Below are 20,295 nucleotides of genomic sequence, written 5' to 3'. Positions count from 1 at the left end.
AAAAGTCTAGTGTTCCAAATGTGCTGACCTTTTCTGTGATGCTAAGTGGCTGTTACCAGTAGAAGCCCTAGCAAGTATTTAAAAAAAAATGCTGTTGACTGATTGCCTTCAGGTAAAGGTGTGTTTTATCTATGAATGTGCAATCAACCACTTTTGAAGGATTGTAAAGGGATCATTTGAGAACATCCATTGGCATGTTTTCTGTCCTTGTGATGAAGTCCCAGAACCTAAGTCAGGTTTGGTGGGGTGATAAGGTTCGGAGCCGACGACTAAAGAAAGAATTCTTAAGACATCGTTGGTGCAAAAGGTGATTTATTAGAGCACGGGGAGAGGGCCCGTGGGCAGGCGGAGATGCGGCTGCCCCGGGTTGTGAGGGTCGGCATGTTATATACCCTGCGGTTGGGGGAAGGTGAGGGGAAGGGAGGTATCAGTGGAGTTTTCATATGCTAAAGAGGGCCTACAAGGTGCCAGGATGTTCCAGGCCTGCCGGAAGCCTTGCCCTTGGGGCTGGATCAATGTTGTCTCTAGACCAGCCATTAACATTAAGATAGTTGGGAGACTTTTTGGTGGGGTGTCACAATTCTGCTACCAATCGTCTTTGTTAGTGAAATTTAGGACATTTGTAAGCCAAGGGAGACTCCTGTCTAGCAGGATTGTGAGCTCTGCAAGTTAACTATTTGCTTATTGTTCATGGAAGTCAGGGCTGCCTGAGGGATGCTACACATATGACAGAGGGGGAGCTGATGGAGAGTGGGGTGGGGTGGGGGGGCAAGGCGCCAGCTTTTGCTTTGTCCTCAGCCAGCCTCCTGCTCCCTCATCACTTGTATGATCTCATTATTAGAAAAAGATGTTAAAACTCTCAAATATGGGCACTTAAAAACTTGCAAAATATAATTTTCTAAACTTCACAAAAACCTTCCAAAAAAAAAAAAAAAAAAGATTTAGTGGGCTTCTAACTGTTCAAATACTGAAAGTACACGCTGAAAAATCTGGGTTTGCAAAAGCCAATGATTTTCAAGAGGATATATAGATTTTTAATATTTAGATCTCAACCAAAAATCTTTGTACAGTTACTATATGAATGAAAATCAAGTGTCAACGTTTAGTCAGCAGAACCAATGGTGACGACTTTATTCTACTTTAATCAACCCATTTCCTGGGAAGCATTGTGACAGCTTTCAATCCACCTTTAGAAATAAATTGAGTTTAAAAGCAGGTCTTTAAATTATTGTACTTCAAAGTGTTAAATTAAGGTTAAAATAAACACTTATTCAGTCACTGTGACCTCATCAAATATTGAAATTTTTTTGAGTGCAAAAGAATGTACTTCTAATAGTATTTTTTATCCTTTGAAATTTTTATGTTTTTATAGCGTTTGTCATATATTAGTATTTAGCGTATTAGCCCATCTAAACACGAATACTGAAACCGGAGATCGTGCTCAAAACCTGTCTTGGTGGGTGTCCTACCAAAACCGTCTGGAAGCCACTGGCTTTAAGAACCTTTAAACTCTGCTCCTGCTTTTAGTTAATTTCCGAAGTGAAGACCCGATGTTGACACTGCTCTTGCGCACACGCACCAAACACGAACACTGCGCGGACTAACCCGGGAAAACAAACCAGTCCCCTTTGGGGAGGGACTCGGCCGACGCCCTCGGAGGTCGCGGCCCAGCCTCCCCCACCAGGCCGCGTGCACGCAGGTCCCGCGGGAGCGGCTCGGGCCCCTCCCGCGGACGCGCTGGGTGCCAGGCACTGCGGACCGCTCTGAGTCACCCGCCGGAAGCCTCGCCCAGGATCAAAGCCGCCGGGAAGCTCGCAGCAAGCTGGAGCCGCCGCCGCCGCCGCCGCCGGAGCCGGAATCTCCCAGGTACCCGGGCCGGGCAGCGCGCGGGTCCCCAGGTTCCCCGGGCGGAGGCTCCCCCGCCGGGAGCGCGGCAGGACGCGGGGGCGGGAGGGAGGCGGCCCGGGGGCGGATGCGGAGCGCGGAGCAGGAGGAGAGGACGCGGCGCTGTGGGCAGGGTGGTGGTGGGGGGTGATCGGACCCGACCGCGGCGGGGCAGCTGTGCGCGCGGCTCTAAGGTGGCTGAGGGCGCGGCCGGCCTTGGCGGCGAGCGCCGGAGCGGGGGGGGGGGGGGGGTGTCCCCCGAGGGGGAGTGACACCGCGGCGGGCTCACGCCACCGCGCTGCGATCTGCCGGCAGGAGGGAGAGGCGGGTCGCCCGAGCCCGGGGTGCTGGTGCGGAGACGGCTGGGCGGGAGCTTTGGGGAGGGTGCGTGGGAGCCGCCGCAGGGCGCAGCAGCGAGGCCGGGGCGCCGCGGGCCGCCTCGCCTGGAATTTCCAGGGCGCCTTGGGCAAGTTCCGGGGAGGTGCTGGGTCAGCGCCACCTCCCGCGCCACCTCCCGCGAGGGCAGGCCCCTCCCCCTGCCTCTTCCCTCCCTCCAGGCTTCCCCTTCCTTCCTTTATCCTGTTTTTCTTCCATATTCTTTTTTCTCTTTTTCTTTCTTTCACCTGCTCTTTATTGGCTGCTTTTCCCCAGTTTGCGAATATGCTCCCTTGCTGTTTCCACCTGGCCCGCAGCCACAGTAGGTGACTGAATGGACTCCCCCTTCCCGGGTTCTCCCCAGCTCCTGCTCCCGCGGCTGGGCGAGCCTCTCTCGGGCCCTGCCCCGGGCTTCCGCCCTTGTCTCTTCCTCTTCCTACCTGCAAATACCAGACATTTGCAGGTGAGTTTCTCCTCTTATGCCTCTCTGTACGTTGTAATTTCATCCCATTTGCCTAGGATCTCCCGCAGCCTGGGTGCTCAGGGCCCCCAGTCTCTTGCTCCGGGACTTGTGCCCGACTCAGTAACCTGTCTGGATTTACAAACATCCCTCGGCTGTCTTTGTTGCAGGGATCCAGGCCCTGTACCAAGTCTGCACGTCTCAAATAGAATGTATCACCTTCCACATTCCATCTGGCTCCTCATATAAATTTCCAGTGGGTCACGGCCGCCCCAAGCATCCATGACCTAGGAGTTTGTTAGAAGATAAACGGAGGCATGTTTAAAAATTCAGTTCATCGGAGCACAGGGGAGTTGGAGTGGGGCGGCACCCAGTCTAGCAGGTAGAAAGGAGCTCTGAGGAGCTCTTCAAAAATCCAAGACTTAGAAGCAGACGGGAGTGAGGACAAGGAAGTTATAGCAAAACAGAGGGCTGGGTATTGCAAAGTTATTTTCCTTTAGCGGATGGCAGGGGTCTGGCAGGCGGGTGACCTCACTGGGGCAGTGACCCAGTCCCTCTGGTCCCTCCGCAGTACACAGACCTGCACCATCGCCACCCTCTCTCTGCTGCCAATCCCACCCCTGCACCCGCAGCACTCACCTCCCCTTTCACCACCGCACAGGCATTCCTGGTCCAATGTGTGAAAGCCAGCCACCCCTCATCTCCTGAGCTTCTAAGGAGAATTAATTCTGCTTCTATCTCTGGGGACTTCCGTAGCACTTTGTAAATTTACCAGGTGACCGAGTGCAGGCTGGCTTGAAACCACACGTTTAGGTTTGTTTGCGTTTCTCCGGTGGGGAGGAGGAGCGCCCCATCAGCAATTATGGTCTTTAGTGTTCATTTTCTTCTCTAAACCATGTAAGCAAAGTTCTACAATAAATGTTCTTTGTATAGATTCACTTTTGGAGGTGTCCGTGGGAAGGCGGAGTGGAGCAGGGAGACCACAGGTGGTCGGGGCCCCAGGAAGACAGCAGTGTCTCTTCCTTGGAAGCAGAAGGCATTGCTTTTGCTGCCGACTCTTCTGCCCTTACAGTGAGAGCCTTGGACAGTCTTTAACGATCCGGACTTCTCTCACCACTAAAAGAAAAACTAGTTTAATGCCAATTCATTTTATAGGCTGGAAATCAAACCTTTCCACATTGCTGTGTTTTTATGACACAGTGGGATGGTGTACTGGTACCCAGAGGTATTGTTTCATATTATATTGAAATTTGTATCATATTGAAAGTCCTTTTTATTTTTTAAAAGATTTTATTTATTTGAGATTGAGTGAGTGAGAGAGCACATGAGCAGGGGAGAGGCAGAGGGAGAGGGGAAAGCAGACTCTCCACTGAGCAGGGAGCTCAATGCAGGACTCAATCTCAGGACCTTGGGATCATGACCTGAGCTGAAGGCAGATGCTTAACCAACTGAGCCATCTAGGTGCTGCGAAATTCATTTCTTTTTAGATTTATTGGGCAAGTTCCACTTTGTTTCAGGTACACCCCCTTGAAAGTTTAATGTGCACATGAGACTGGGGGAAAGAGAGTCATTGGGTTATCCTGCTTCTGCTCCTGCCTCTTGACAGGTGGGACTTGGGACACACTCCCGAGGTGCCCGCCTGGTGAGCGTGAGCCAGGGTGTCCTTGCTGTGAGGTAGACGCTGATGGGAAACACTGTGCTACTGGCCAGCACCTGCCCCTGTGGAAATGAACTGAAGGAAGAAGAACGGTGGAAGAAACCAGAAGTAGGCATTTGACATTAAGAGCATTAAAATGTTAAGCTGAAATTTCTAGTACCCTCCTTTGCCTGTGCAGGCAGGACAGCAGACACACACACACACACACACACTCTCTCTCTCTCTCTCTCTCACACACACACACACACAGACACACATACACACACACACACCACTCACACTGAGCAGCCTAACCCTAGGCTCAGGTAGGATCAAATCCAGATGTGTTTGTGTCTGTCACCTCCTGGTACCTCTGGGTCTCTTTGGTGCCACCTTGTGGTGGGCCGAATGCCGTGCAGTTTGCATCCCCCTGGCTCCTAGCTGTTTTCTGAAAAGTCCTCCAGTGTAAGGCAGGGAAACTTGAGGCCCGGAGGTGGCCTGCAGGCAGGCTGCACGCTGCACGCTGCTCTTTCTCGTGGGACTTGCCCACTGCAGACGCATGGGCTGTTGCACACTCGCAGCCTGCCTGTTCAGGCCCTGCAGCGGAAAGCTCTGGAGCGAGGGCCGTGAGGACTATGTCCACGAAACCACCTGCCCAGCATAGCATGCTTCTGGGTAAACTTTGTCACTACTGTCCTCTCTTGGTTAATGCTTTATTACTCACTTACTTATTTATTAAAGATTTACCTGTTTATTTGAGATCGAGAGAGCACAAGCAGGGGAAGGGGCAGAGGGAGAGAGAATCCAGAAGCAGACTCACTCCAGAGCAGAGCCTGATAAGACCACGTGGGGCTCCATCCCAGGACCCGGAGGTGGTGATCTGAGCCGAAACCAAGGAAACCAAGAGTCCGCTGCTTAACCTCCTGAGTAACCCCCGCCCCCAAGGCACCCCTTGGTTGATGTTTTAAATCATTTCTTTTAAACCTGAATTTGCCCTGCTTGGAGCTGTTGTAGAGTCTGTATTTAGAGCAGAGCCTTTAACTTGTTTGTTTGACATCACTTTTTTTTTTTTTCTTCCTAAATCAGAGCCATGGTATGTCTTCTCTTGAAAAAAATATTTTAGGAAGAAGCTTTCAAGGAACCAGTCAGCAATCGGAGGCTCGGGTTGAAGCAGTTGTCTCCCTGTTCTCTTCTCGCCCGCTGAGTTCCTCTTTCCTCTCCTGCCCCTGAGAAATCCAGGACGCGTGCCCCCGCCCCCCTCCCCCAAGGAAGGCCTAATGAGGTACAGACGCAAGAATGCTCTAGGAGGCACAGCCAATCTTCTGTGAAACTGAAAGAAAAAGTACCACATGACCATCCACTGGTTGGTCAAACTGCCCAGATGTGTGATGACTCTTACTGGAGGCAGAGATTCTAGTGCTTTTGGTATTCCTTATTTGCTGGTTTTCCAAACTGGAATCTATTTTTCTTGTGTAGCTTTAAAACTTGCGAGTTAAAAACATACATGCAAAGAGAGGGGAGAAAAGGATAACATCATAGAAAAAAAGTAGCTTGCAGAGTCATGGGATTATGGGTGACGATTTATATTTTATTTTCTAGAACGTTTTCACCTGGAACAGCAAAGAGAGTCCGGGAAACCAAGAGGAGTTGATGAACTTTAAGAATTTATTGAATAGTAGTCCAGGGTTCTAGAAGGCAGAAGAGAAATAAACAATTAATGCAGGACTTGTAACAGCTTGCTGAAATTATAATAATTAAGAGGCTGTAATAATATCTCTCATCTTGGAGCAGGGGGGCCGCTTCTGCTCCTGCCCTCCCATAGAGACTGGGAGGTAAGGGTGCTGTCTTCCTTGATAATTCCATTTTTATAGGAAAGGGTTTGAGGGATTGAGAAACAGGAGAGAGGGTTGAAAACAGGAGAGAGGCTTTCAAAATATTTCTATCTCAAAAGAGCAGAGAAACAATTACAGGGACAAGTTGTCTAAAGTAAATGCTCTAAGGAAAGGGAGGTCATCGAGAGGCAGGAAGGAGTGTGTCTAAAGTCTCTTCAAGGGGTGCCTGGGTGGCTCAGTGGGTTAAACCTCTGCCTTCAGCTCAGGTCATGATCTCAGGGTCCTGGGATCGAGTCCCACATTGGGCTCTCTGTTCAGCAGGGAACCTGCTTCCCTTCCTCTCTCTCTGCCTGCCTCTCTGCCTACCTGTGATCTCTCTCTGTCAAATAAATAAATAAAATATTTAGAAAAAAAAAAAAAAAGTCTCTTCAAGTTGGGGGAAGGTCAAGGCTGGATCGGTCAGGCTGATCTTGGAATTGATGCCTTTGACTCAAAGTGCCCACCCGATGACTTGAGATTTGAACCTCATGTTTTATTTCCCTGCTTATGGGCTCCCGTGCCTGCTCGCCAGCCCTGTTTCAGCCACTCCACGGAAAGCAGTGCATCTTTTTAGAGTCCTCCTGATTCAAAATGAGCTGTTTTCCCAGTAGCCCATATTTTAGGTCAGATCATCCTAAACCCACCCTTAAAATTTGTTGAAATCCATCCAGTTGATTCCACATGACACGGTGACAGACATGTCGTTTTTATTTATGAAGATTTCTTTATAGTAGGACACTTTCTGGATTATACCAGAGACCCCAAACCGAGGGAGAACTTGCAGCAAGAGTGTGGCTGTGGAATGAGGAGGAATTCAGGCTCTTCTTGCCTTTTGCAGCTCCCAGAGGCTGCCTGCATTCCTTGGTCCTTGGCCTCGCGCCATTTTGACCTTTGCTTCTGTTGTTGCATCTCCTCCTCTGACTCTGACCCTCCTGCCTTCCTCTTCTAAGGACCCAGTGATTACACTGAGCCCACCTCTTTTCTGCAGACAGTCTCCCCATTTCAAGATCCTTAATGCAGTCCCTTACATCTGCAAGGTGCCTGATGCTGAGCAAGATAACAGAGTTTTGGGAGGTTCTACGTGGGCGTCTGCGGGAGGGAGCAGTTATTTTTTGACCACACGCTGTGTCTACCGACGGGTGCTAATAGCCTCAATGACGTAACAGGGGGCATGACTGATGTGCCTCCGTGTTGTGCTTTCCTCACAGACCTTCCCTCATGGACGATCTCTATGAAGCAAATGGCAGTTTTGCCATCAACTTATTGAAAATGTTGGGTGAAGAGGACAGCTCCCGAAATGTGTTCTTCTCCCCTCTGAGCATCTCCTCAGCCCTGGCTATGGTCTTCATGGGGGCCAAAGGAAACACCGCTGCCCAGATGTCCCAGGTAGGCATGCTAGCATTCTGTCCCCCCCCCCCCAAAAAAAACAACAAAAAACAAAACAAAAAAAACCCCACAAAAAAAAAAGTCCCCAAATTTCACCTTTGTTACATTTTAAATTTTGGCTCACGTTAAATATCAAATTGAAATGTAGCTGTTTGAACGAACTTGCTGTTAAATGGGCTCTAGTGTATGATTATACACTAGAAGAAAGCAACACAAATGTGGACTTCCATCTCCGGAATTATTGAGAGGAATTGTATAATCTGATTGATCTAAAACGGGTTCTGTGGGACTTGAGCTACAAAGGAAGTAGTGGCAAGTACCTTAGGGATGTAGTCTTTAACCTCTTTGTTATCTTAAGTTTCTCTGATGGTCTTGTGAGTGTCCCAGAACATTGCCAATGCACATGACTTCTCCATTGACAGCAGGGGTGCGTGGGTGCCCTTTGGAAGTGTCTCTGGGGATGGCAGCTTGGGGGGGGGGCAGTGGTTTCTTCCAGGTCTCTGGCAGAGGGAGGCTTTGGACTGGAGCCATTGCGAGACAGAGGAACAACCTTAATTTCCACTCTAACTTGACGTAGAAGTCCCAGTCTGGTCTACAGGACTTCTGTGAAATTACTTCAGTATTTGCTGTTGATTTCTGCTTATTCTTGTGTTCCCCGGGTTGTGCTGGATTCATTCCAGCCATCTCTTTGTTCTGTTCTGTTCCGTCTTCCTCCTGAGTTTTCACACCTGCCTTTCTAAGTGGGTTTACACACCAGAGCGACATTTGCCACTGTCCTGAGCAGCTTGATTGTCTGAGAGGTGCCACTGACATCTAGTGGCCAGAGGCCAGAAATGCTGCAAAATGTCTAAGGCACAGCCTAGGCCCTGCCACAGAGTATCTGGCCCCAAATGTCAGCAGTGCCCAGGTGGAAAGGTGCTGTAGGATGGTTAAACCCAATGCCATTGCCTTTCAAGATGGGATCATTTGTGATTTTTAGCACAGGGCTCATTGGAAATAGCTCTTTGTGGGAGCAAGATGGCAAAGTTACAAGTCGTGTCCTTGTCTGTTACCAGGCGCTTTGTTTGAACAGAGGTGGAGAAATTCACCAAGGTTTCCGGTCCCTGCTCAAGGAGGTTAACAAGTCTGGCACTCAGTACTTGCTCATAACTGCCAACAGACTCTTTGGAGAGAAGACGTGTGACTTCCTTCCTGTAAGTTGTCCTCATGCACTCATGTTAAAAAAATGGCAAATGAGGTAGAAACTGCTGAAGAACAGAGATAAAGTATAATTCTGTTGCTTAAAAAATGTGCTTTGAATTGTACTTTTATAATTCTAATTTTGAATTTTATGATTGCCTCTGAAGTATGTCCTTTTTAAAGTTTTTGTTTTTGTTTTTAAGAAGTTTTTATTTATTTGGGACAGAGAGACAGCACACAAGCAGGGAGGAGGGTCAGAGGGAGAGGGAGAAGCAGACTCCTTGCCGAGCAGGGAGCCCAAAGCAGGGCTTGATTCTGGGACCCTGAGATCATGACCTGAGCCCAAGACAGATGCTTAACTGATTTGAGCTACCCAGTCACCCCAAAGTTATTTTTGATAGATCCCTTCCAGATATCAATCTCAGTATGTCTTATCTTCCTGCACGCAGACCTGCTTCTTCGCCTTGATCCCCCAAGCCTCAGTGACCACATAGTCCTGTGTGTTTACCTGGCTGTCCCCAAGCTCACCTTTGGTTATTGGGTGGTTCTGGCAGAGCTAGTCTCTCAAGGCCTCCTAAATTTGTCCCCTCTTCTGAATCACCACCACCACTGCCTGGGTCCAGACTCTCACTGGATCTCCTACATCATTATTTTGATTCTTTCCTGATGAATCTCTCCAAGTCCAGCCAGGTTCTTCCACACTACTGACAGAATAGTCTTTTGAAAATTAAAATTGGGCCTTAAAACTGAGGTTTTAAATCTGTGCACTTCCTAAGTACTAAAGCATATAATTCTCAAGTTCTCTGGTCCAGTAAAAGCTTGCCATCATGCAATGAGTGAAGGCCAAAAAAATATGTTATACCCATGCAGAGTGTCACTACCTCAGATTAACGAAGAGATCTGGGCAAAACCAGCTATATTCCTGGCTGGCAATTCCAAGGATTTTTCTGTGAGATTCAGATACATCCCTGTTCTGGCTCCTGTTGGGTGCAACCCCATGGAAGTCACTCGCTCTGGGCTTGAATATCATTGGAGATAATTCTGGGTCTTCTAGGACAGGCATTAATGATCTCAGGAATCTTGATTAATTGATGTTCATTTTTGAATGTCATCCTGATCTTTGGGGACTGTCATTGGGGGTACTGGGGACACAAGGAGCCACCTTCCCATTTTCTCAGTTGCTTGGCTCCTCTTTCTACATTTTCTTTCTTCTGTAGAAGCTAAAATATTTGAGAACAGGAGATGGGCGGAGGATGGGAGCCAATTGCCAGGCACATTATATCTGACACCAAGTTTTTGTGAGGTGAGTTATCCGGGTTTTCATGTACTGGGTACAGGTACTTCCTGACTTGACCCCAAAGGACATTCCAAGGCTCACCCCAGGCCACTGTTTCCCTAAACCATCCCCCACCACACCCCAACAGCCTCCCATGTGATCTAGGCCTATCAAATTCCACTGCTGGAGGGACCTATAGGATTTCTGGATGATCTGGTTCCCCCAGGGAGCCTCTCACTCATTCACAAAGCTCAGACATCATAGCTGGTGTTGGTGATATCAAAACGGGTCGAAGCGAGAGTCCGGGGCAGACATAGAAAATCAAACCGGAAGTCAGCGTGGAGCGGAAGTGCTCGGCAGGGAGGGAGGGGGCGGTTCTGCGCACGCGCACCGCTGGCCACGTTCTGGAAGCTTGTGGGATCTGTGTGTCCCTGCGCTGTTTGTTGCTCTCCGCGGACCCTGAGCCGCCTCAGGGCCAGCGTCGCGTCTTCAGCCCCCGGTGCCCGGGCCCTGACACGGGGGTCCCGCTCGGTGGCGGCGGTCGCCGCGTTGTTGTCATTCCTTTGAATGAGCCTTCAAGTGCAGGCCGCCCCGCACTTGAACCCCGCACGGGTTCAGAGAGGAAGTGTTTTCGCTCCGGTGCGAACTTGGCTGAAGAGGGCCCGCCTGTGTTCGCAGGCCTTCAGGGAATCCTGTCAGGAGTTCTACCAGGCCGAGCTGGAGGAGCTGTCGTTCGCTGAAGACACAGAGGCGAGCAGGAGACACATCAACGACTGGGTGACCGAGAAGACGGAAGGTGAGGCGCGTGCGCTGCGCCGCGCTTGGGGCGTTGCGGGGCGCAGCCCGGATCGGTGCGGGCGCGACCTCCGCGGCGTCGGCCCGTGGGTGTTGGCGGGATTTCCAGGCCAGCGAGGCAGTTCGCTTCTATTGCTCGGGTTCGTGAGGTCGCGGAGTGCTGATTTCTAAAAGCTACGTAAACCGACTCTGAGGGTTTCAGACCCCCTTCCCTCTGGAATGTGCTGGAAGATCCCCCAGAAGGCTTCCTGTTTGGGACTGGGCAATCTTCTGTCTGAGGGGAGGGGATGAGAGCCCTGGTCATGCCCTGAGAGCAGCATGACTTTCAACTTAGGCTGTGGTTGAGGTGGCCCGGCCTTGCCCGTGAGCTCCCAGTGGCCATGAGCGCAGCTGGTTTTATCTGCAGGGCTCGCCTCCCTCGGTCACCCGCTGCGGCCGTGTGTGCCCTCAGAGCGTGACCTTTGCTCCAGATTCTGGAACTGCATTTCCAGAATGGAAATGGAGCCTGCAGCCTCCCTGGGCCGGACCACACTCTGTCTTACCAGGAATATTTCCGCCAGTGCTTGACTGAGGTACCGAGAAGGGCGGGGGAGAGTTAAATCTCTTACTTCTTCCTGTGCTCACCTAGCACGCTTTAGGACATCCGTTCAGGCTTTAGGGTGCACCCACCCTGTGTCCGTGTCAGCAACGCCCACGATCATACTGAAAGCCAATAAAGTAATGGTCTTCGGAAGGGCAGAGCTTTTCATGTTTTCGTACATTGTATGTGCAGTCGTCCCTCGCTCTCCAGTCGATCCAGCAGTGCTGGGTCCCCCAGGGAAGCCAGAAGCTTCTCCCTACATCACTCGCTTCCTCTTCATCAGATTGACTGCCAGCATGTTGCCCCATATTAGAGCCACAAGGGACATCGGGGGTCACCTTGTCCCCGGTCTCATTGGAGAACTCAGTTTGGGCCCCTCTGTTGTACCCCTGAATTCCTTCCCGCATTCACTGCCTTCAGGAGGACTGCCCTCACCCATTTACAGGTCTGTAGTCCTTCATCCTTCGGAAGCTTCTCCTCACCTAAATGAGATTTGAAGGTTGGCGTGGAGCAATGCTTCTCAACCAGAATCAGCCCCTACGTGACATTTGCCAACGGTGAAGACACTGTGGTTGTCCCAGTTGGGGAAATGCTACTGGCGGGACATCCTACAATGCACAGGACATCCCCCACAACAAAGGATGATCTGGCTTAAAATGCCAGTAGCTACATGGTTGAAAAATTATGGCACTGAGGTTGGGAAGCTTACAGTTAGAAGAAGTAAGACTCGCAGGCCCTTGTCTCAGCTCAGCCGCTTGCCCCCCTGTGTGACATTGGCAAAATGTCAGCCAAATGCTCTGACCTGAATTTCTACATCTGTAAATTGAGGGTAAAATGAGAGTTGACCTGCCTGCTTCAGGACTGCTGTTCAGGGACCAGCGGGGGTAATCCACACTGCGTGCGTGCACAGCATTACAGCCTACGCCCTGTTCCTCAGGCCTCTGGGAAAACAGGATTCCAGTCTGGCTGGCAACCAAATCAAGCTTCAGATGTCAGGAGAGTTGTTGGAAAAAAACATCTGTTCCCTTCCCTTCTCCCCCACGTGGCAATAAACCTCTCTCATGTTCTTTGCAGGTAAGATTTCAGAGATCCTGGGTGCTGGGACCGTGGATCCACTGACTAAGCTGGTTCTCGTGAATGCCATCTATTTCAAAGGAAAGTGGAACGAGCAGTTTGACAGGAAGTACACAAGGGGAATGCCCTTTAAAGTCAACCAGGTAGGGAAATACTGTTCGGGAGTACTGCTAACTTCAAGTAATATGCTGGGAAGGATTATGAATGAATGGAAAAAATAATTTGTTTTCATACTATATTTATGAGTGAATTTCTTGCTCCCTATGTATCTTTTATTGGAGAGGGGAAGAGAAAAGACAGTTGTGTGTTTGCGTCCTTGCATCTTCGGCCATATTATTTGGATTGAAAGAAAATTTCTTCCAACCCTTGGAATTATGTTTGTCTTGTACCGTTGCTATCTCTATTTACACAGACACCTTCTTACAATATCAGTGACAACTATGTGTATATATTGCCTGATAACTTATAGCCATACAGTTCTGAACACAAGAAAAAAAGTGTTAACAGATGTTCAGGCAAACTTTGTCTTTATTTTTGGATCTTTTTAAAAAATAAAAATAGTATATAATGTGCACGAGATAATGATTTGATATAATTCACGTAGAAATAATAGCTTTGGTCCAGCCAGTTAGCACACATTTTCCTCACATGGTTATCATGTTATTTTTGTGATGAGAGCACCTGAAACCTGCTCTCTTAGCAGATTTCTAATATTCACTACAGTGTTAGTAACTGTAGTCGTCATGCTGGACATCATGACTGATTTAGAAATCATCAGATTTCTAAACTTAGAACCTAACTTTAAAAACGCTTTTGTCCCTTCACTTTAGGGTATGATGATGGTTGGCATCAAGAGCACTTAGCTTGAAATTTGACTTCCATCAACCTGATGATGGCATGTCGCACAGAGATTTAAAAGTCTACATTTGACAAAAGCTCTAGGATCAGTGGACACTACGAATCTTGTCAAGGTCTTCTCTCCAAGAAAACCAAAGATATAGCCAGTTATATAACTGAGCAACTTTTCACAATAAAAATAGAAGTCTCTGTGGCCTACCCATCTCTTCTTACTGTATCCTTCAGCCCCCAAACCTGACTATTAGTTAGTTCTCCATTTAACTTGGATAAATAATCTTAAATTATAAGGTCCCTGGGAGTGCTTCCCAACTACATCTCCTCAGAAGAGAAAACCACAGCTTCTTCCAAAAATAATGTGGGGTATTATGTCTGTGTCCGTCAGTTTTATTCTTGCTCATCGGGTCATGGTTGATCTGCTGGGACAAGAGCACATGGGATTCCATACTAATATGTCGCAGTGAGCATTTCGCCTCTGTCAGCAGAGTACACGGAAATAACAGTTCTCTCACATGGACCGAGGGCTTGTGCAAATGAGATTTAGCTCATTTTCTGTAAGCCGTGCTCATTTCTCAGCTGATTTTAATTCCGTATTTTTCATTAGGAGAAAAAGACAGTGCAGATGATGTTCAAGCAAGCTAAATTTAAAACGGGGTACGTGGCTGAGGCGCACACGCAGGTGCTGGAGCTGCCCTACGCGGGGCAGGAGCTCAGCTTGGTGGTTCTTCTGCCGGATGACGACACTGAGCTCGCCGTGGTAAGCCCTGGCTGGGCGTCTGAGAGTCCGTGGACACGGGCTCAGCTCATGTTTTCCTGTCCGTCTGTCTGCTAGCACGTGAGGAATGTCCGCTTGAGGGTTATTAGGAGTCCTGGGTGAGCAGCATGTTATGTCTAGGGTGACCATGGGTTTGCGTTTCCGGTGAGTGGGCATCCGGGAGTGGAACTGGTGGTGAGCCCCCGTCCTGATGACGCTAGGACAGACTTCCGAACTTCTAAGAACACTGTGCCTTATTCTGACGGGAGGGGCTGGTCGAGTCCCAATAATGGTCGAACAAAAGTGCTAGACAAGGAGAGGGATGGATCTGGGCGGTGCTTCTCAAGCAGTAATGTGTGTAGGACTCCGCCAGGTGGCCTGTTAAAAGGCAGTTTCTGATTCAGGCCTCGAGGGCCTGGCATTTTGCATTTCTGCCCACATTCCAGGTGGTACAGATGCTATTGGTCAGGGACGCACTTAGGGGGGCAAGAGTGTCAAGGACAGGTGAGGAATATTCCTTAGACAGGAGGAGAGCGATCTCTTCCCACGACAGAAAAGCAACAAAGTTCAGGGTGCGAGAAAGTCAATTTGTAAGGAGGTCAGGGCCAGTAGCGGGCTTGTTAGCGGGCTCTCTGGGGCTGGAGAGTGGCCTTCGTCGTGGTGTCTGGCTGAGTGAGGGGACTGAGGGTTTAATAAGTGGCTCTTGCCAGAGGTACAGCCAGCTCCAGCACACGGATGCACAGGATGTCAAGGGCAGGACCTGGCCAGTTTCCCTGGTTTTCTATGGAATCAGAAAGCTATTGGCATAAGTCAAGGGTGAGATCTGTCATGGCTCCTCAAAATGAGAAGAGTCTGGGAATTCGAGCTAATATCCAGATAGCCATCCATGGAGAAGAGCTTTCACCTGGGCTGCCGGTGGTGAAGAGAAGAGGGAGAGGCAGTGGAGGTTCCTTCTTCCTTTCTTTCTTCACTGTGTACGGATGGACAGAGTGGTGGGTCTTGGAGGTTTTGAAGTGAATGCCAGGGAAGGCAGAAGATGAACAAGAATGCCAGGAGCTGCAGCGTTGTTGAATTCTCCATCTCCACTCTCCCCTCCCCAGAAGCCACATCCTCCTTCCTGTTTGGATAATCCCTGATTTTCCTGCTCGCCTGTCAGAGTTCTGAGCCGTGCTCTGTTTTTTTTTTTTTGGTCAAACAATCTCTAATTCACACTAATGTGCATCACATGAATACAATCTCTTGGTTATGAGAACTTTCCAAACTATAAACATTTGAAGTGAGTTTGGTACAGGTAATTAAAAAATCTCTTCTCTCTCTGCATTTTTTTTTAAGCTGTTTTCCTTTTATATCCATAAAACAGCGAAAAAGATGAGAATTTGAGGGAAAATTTTTAGTGTGTATACAAAGGGAAAATCTGTAGATTGTCTAGGACCAGAACTCCTGTCATTGTATGTCCTGGGCGGGTGGGGAGCTGAGTGGAGAGAAGGGCACCAGGTTTGTCGTTTATATTTTAAGATTCAATGACTATTTTTTTCAGGTGGAAAAAGCACTTACGTATGAGAAGTTCAGAGACTGGACAAATCCAGAGAAGATGACTAAGGATAAAGTTCAAGTTTTCCTTCCCCGACTGAAGCTGGAGGAGAGTTACGACTTGGAATCTTTTCTTCGAAGTTTAGGTATGACTGATGCGTTTGAGGAAGCCAAGGCAGACTTTTCTGGAATGTCAGCTAAGAAGAATGTGCCCGTGTCCAAGGTGGCACACAAGTGCTTTGTAGAGGTGAACGAGGAGGGCACGGAGGCGGCGGGGGCCACAGCTGTGGTCAGGAACGCTCGGAGCATCAGACCCGAACCAAGATTTTGTGCAGACCACCCTTTCCTTTTCTTCATCACACACCGCAGCACCAGCAGCATTTTGTTCTGTGGCAGGTTCTGCTCTCCATAGGGAGGTGCAGTCACTATAAACACCCTCCTTTTGCTTCTGCCAACCTTGTCTTAATACAGATTCCTGGGACTCAACTGGTGTGGTGGTTTGGATGCCCAAACGAAGAGTGTGCATCTGCAAAGTCTGTGTGAATGTCCTCACCGGGGATTCCACAGCTGCTGAGGAAACTGAGGCATCACATGTGTGCAGTTTGGGGTGGAGAAGACTGTGTGTGTTCTGGAGGGTTTGGGCAGCTCCTCTTTCTCATTGGCTCTGCCCTCACCTGCCTGTGAGAGGACGGCCTGCTCCTCTCAGAATCTGTTCTTGTCGTTTGTGGGCATCTGGAGGAGCACGTCAAGGATCCACATACCCGCCCTCTCTACGCATTCTCATCCTGCAGTGATCTCAGAGCTCTGTCCCCCTCCGCTGCCAGGCTCCCGTGGAAATGCCAGAGCCCAGTGCCACTGCACACACAGCCAGAGGGGAACGCCCTGATGGAAAGCCTGCAGCCACCCTGTCTCTGCCCTGTCAGGATCCCACAGACTGTCCTGCATGTCCCAAATCTCACACAGTCCCTCATGGAGACAACTCCTTCAGATCTTCTTGCCATAAACCTTCAGGCCTGCGCTAGGAGGCAGAGCTCCGAACAAGCCATGCCCTTTAGTCTCCTCCATGCCCTCCTTGTCTGAAGCACCGCCCCCTCCCTGCCCCAGGACCTTCATGTGAAGCACCTGTCAGGACAGCTGACCCTCTATGTAAGCCACATACAAGTCATGTGTGGCTCCAGCATGGCCCTCCCTACAGTATGTTTTTTTTTTCCCTACGGTATTTGTTTTGGCTTAAAAAAGGATTTGTATTTTGGTAGCAATTTAGAAACTATTGAAAAGTACCAGAGAACACTGAAGTCACCCACAATTCTATCACTGTGAAATCAATACTAATTATAGTTAATCCTATTCTGTGTATGCAAATACAAACATTATAAACATTTTAGCATGTTAATTACAGACTTCTGTAGCTATTTCTACCCTTACTTGACATAAACTCTCCTCAAGATAATTATCTATGTCATAATTTGATATGTCAAATTGTATCTCTGTATATTTTCTATTATTGGATCTACTTTTAGACAATTCAGATAATTAAAATTATATACTCTTATGAATATATTAAATATTTGCTCGCATTTTTAATATTTTAAAAGAAATATTCTGAATGATACTGTCAAGATAAAAGTTGGGGACCTTTTGCGACTGCTTCCAAATTGGTCTCCAGAAAGTTGTCCTGGTTTACAACCTCCCCACCTAAACATGACCATTTACACTACTGCTAACTGCTGCTGGCTATTTTTTTTTTCTATGAGTGTTATATCCTGACTCTGTTTTGGATTCACAGTTCACAGTCACGTGAACCATTCATATTATAGTTCTTTTTGCTATTTTTTAAAAAGATTTTATTTATTAGAGGCAGCGAGAGAGGGAACACAAGTGGGGGGTGTGGGAGAAGGAGAAGCAGGCTTCCTGCTGAGCAGGGAGCCCTATGTGGGCTCAGTCCCAGGACTGGGATCATGACCTGAGCCAAAAGGCAGATGCTTAACAACTGTGCCACCCCGGTACCCCTATATTACAGTTTTTACTTAAAATTCATCAATTTAGAATATGTTCTCTGTTAGGCCACATTCATCTCAGGGATTCTACTTTCCAAAGAAGACTTGGCCAAAAGTGAATCCACAGGACTCGAAAGTCTGCATCTTTTAATCTCATATCCACCTCATACTAAAATAAATAAATAAATAAATAAATAAATAAATAATTATACCTTTGTTGAGATATAATTCATACAGAATAAACCACATACTTAACATGTTCAGTTTGATAAATTTTGACACATGTAACACCCATGAAACCAAGGAACCAGTGGGCAGGTACCAGACCATGGGAGGCCCATCAGAAGCAGACAGCCCTCTGAAGTCTGAAAAATGACCATGAGCTAAGAAGACCTGTCAACCTTTACTTCGACCTCTTGTCTTTCCAAGTAAAGGAGACTAGGGGTTAGGGGGAGATCCCTCTGTGTCAAGGTCAGAGTTCAGTGGTCTCAAAATCTTTTGGCCGGTGGTAGAGCAGGAGTTCTCTAGTGAAGTAGAAATGTTCTATACAGCTGAAACCTGGCCCAGATGGGGGTCAGAACTGTAAAAGTCCTAGGAGGGACTCTGCATTCCAGGCATAACACTAAAGGAACTAATATGAAAAGTGATTATGATAACAGGACCCATTTCCTAGACTTGTCCAGAGGATTTAATGGTTATGTAAAGAGGCTGGAACAATGCCTAGTGTGGCAGTACCCAGCATGTAATTGGTAACTATAATTATTAGACAAGACTCAATTGCATTTTCCTGCATTTAAAAGCAATAGTTAAAAAGTGTAGTTAATTTTACATTAAAAAATATAATGTGCTCAGTTATGATAACTTGAGATGAGCAAGACTGTTGTGCTGAAAATTAAGAAATGCTATTGAAAGTCATTAAAGATGGCCAAAGGAAAGTGAGATATTTCATAACATGAAGAGAGACCTTGAGTTGAAAAGTCATCAGTTTTCCAAGGAAAGTGAGATATTTCATAACATGAAGAGAGACCTTGAGTTGAAAAGTCATCAGTTTTCCCTCAACTGTCCTAGAGATGTAATTTTAATCCAAATTCCAGTAATGTTTTCTCTGGGATTTGACAATTATATTCATTTAAAAGTTTTTATGAATAAGCAAAAGGTGAGAAATACCTAGCATACTTGTAAGGAAAAAGAAGGGAGTTGCGGAATTCTGCTCTACCTGATATGGAAGCTTATTTTTAAGTTTTAATAATATAATGTATTGTTTACAGAGGGACAGACCAGCAGATTAATAGTACTAAAGAGAGCCCAGAGGCATACTTATTCATATGTGAAAATGGGAAATGAGACAGAATTGGGCTTGGAGTCATTAGGGAAATGACAACTCCATATAGTATGCTGGGACAACTTATATAAAAGGAAACAAAGTTAATTATGAGAGGTTACATACCAAAATATGAAAACCAAATTTTTTAAGTTTTACAACAAAATATAGCAGAGTATTTTATTACATAAGGGAAGGGAAAGATATCTTAAACAATATATAAAAAGCAAAACAAGGCAAACAATTGACAAAATCAACTACACTAAAATACATTTAAAATACACGTTAACAATTATAAAAATAAAGGTTCAAACCAGGAGATGATAGCTTAACATGTTTAGCCATTAAAAGATAAATATCCAAAAAATAAAATCCTTTCATGAAAAAATTCAGTAAGAAAATGGTAAGCCAGTGGAAAAAAGGGTGAAGGCTTGAGCTACTTCATGAAGAAGAAAATGAAGGAAGGCAAGAAACCTATGAAAAGATGCTCAATAACATTAATGAAAGAAAGCAAATTCAGGTAGACATTAGAGATCAGAGCGAGGTGTGACCATGGAGGAAGGGCAATGTCGTTGTCTTTGGAAGATGGAGGAAAGGGGCCTGAGCCAAGGAATGTGGATGGAGAAGCTAAAGAAGGCAGGGACATGGATTCTGCCCTAGAGCCTCCAGAGAAGAGCGTAGCCCCACAGGCTCCCTGATTCTAGTGTGATGACTGACCGGCTGAGCTCTGACATCATGAATTCATGTTTTATATCTCTCAGTTTGCAATAACTTGTCACAGCATCACGAAGAAACTAATATTTGGCATGATGCTTTTCTTTTGCAAATGATAGAAACACATTTCTGTAGAACTAATGAAGATAATTTATCATCTCATCTCAAGCTTTAAAAAGTACCTGAAGAATAACTAGGAATGTAGACTCAAGTGTCTTTAGGCTAACTCTCCATTTCTGGCTTTGCTATTTCTCTGAGTGTTAGTTTCCTTCTCTTTCCCCACAGAACTTGAGGTGGATCTCTACCCCTCCACTCAGCAACTGTTGTCTTGGATTGACCCTTTTATCATTTAGTTATCCTAGAATGAGCAACAAGGACAAAGGAACTAGGATGGACTGACATCCTAGCTCTTTGTGAAACCCTATGGATAAACCAGAGGAAGTGATAATATGAAGCTTAGAAGAGCGTCATGTGTCTGTTTTCTGTCAACCTTTTTTGGCATTAATCAAGCAGTGATAGGTCTTACTTCCATTAGTCAAAGATAAACACAACTAGAAAAAAATCAACTGAAAAAAATTAACTGAAAATAACATCAATCCAGTTATTTA

General features: G+C 47.1%; 1 protein-coding gene across 2 annotated transcripts; it reads left to right on the top strand.

Moving 5' to 3' along the window:
- The first annotated feature begins 1,618 nt into the window (after positions 1-1,618).
- LOC131811140 (serpin B8-like) lies at positions 1,619-17,379 on the top strand. 2 transcript variants are annotated; one of them, XM_059139338.1, is made up of 7 exons: positions 1,619-1,866; positions 7,435-7,612; positions 8,668-8,805; positions 10,746-10,863; positions 12,517-12,659; positions 13,976-14,128; positions 15,663-17,379. In XM_059139338.1, exons 2-7 carry the CDS (start codon positions 7,445-7,447, stop codon positions 16,065-16,067), a joined length of 1,125 nt encoding a protein of 374 aa, XP_058995321.1. In that variant the 5' UTR covers positions 1,619-1,866; positions 7,435-7,444; the 3' UTR covers positions 16,068-17,379. The 2 variants fall into 2 exon arrangements, with proteins under 2 accessions (XP_058995321.1, XP_058995322.1); XM_059139339.1 differs by lacking the exons at positions 1,619-1,866; positions 7,435-7,612 and adding an exon at positions 10,009-10,094 and having other exon boundaries at positions 8,666-8,805.
- The last annotated feature ends 2,916 nt before the right edge of the window (positions 17,380-20,295 follow it).

This window comes from Mustela lutreola, chromosome 11 (assembly GCF_030435805.1).
Source record: "Mustela lutreola isolate mMusLut2 chromosome 11, mMusLut2.pri, whole genome shotgun sequence".
Lineage (NCBI taxonomy): Eukaryota > Metazoa > Chordata > Mammalia > Carnivora > Mustelidae > Mustela > Mustela lutreola.
The sequence above is the reverse complement of the archived record's forward strand: the minus strand, read 5'-3'. Positions and strand labels throughout refer to the sequence as shown.

Excerpts from the sequence above, each read along its gene's own strand:
- LOC131811140 (XM_059139338.1), top strand. The coding sequence starts at position 7,445 with ATGGACGATCTCTATGAAGCAAATGGCAGTTTTGCCATCAACTTATTG. Across the intron at positions 7,613-8,667 it reads CCGCTGCCCAGATGTCCCAG|GCGCTTTGTTTGAACAGAGG; the intron begins GTAGGCATGCTA and ends GTCTGTTACCAG. Across the intron at positions 12,660-13,975 it reads TGCCCTTTAAAGTCAACCAG|GAGAAAAAGACAGTGCAGAT; the intron begins GTAGGGAAATAC and ends ATTTTTCATTAG.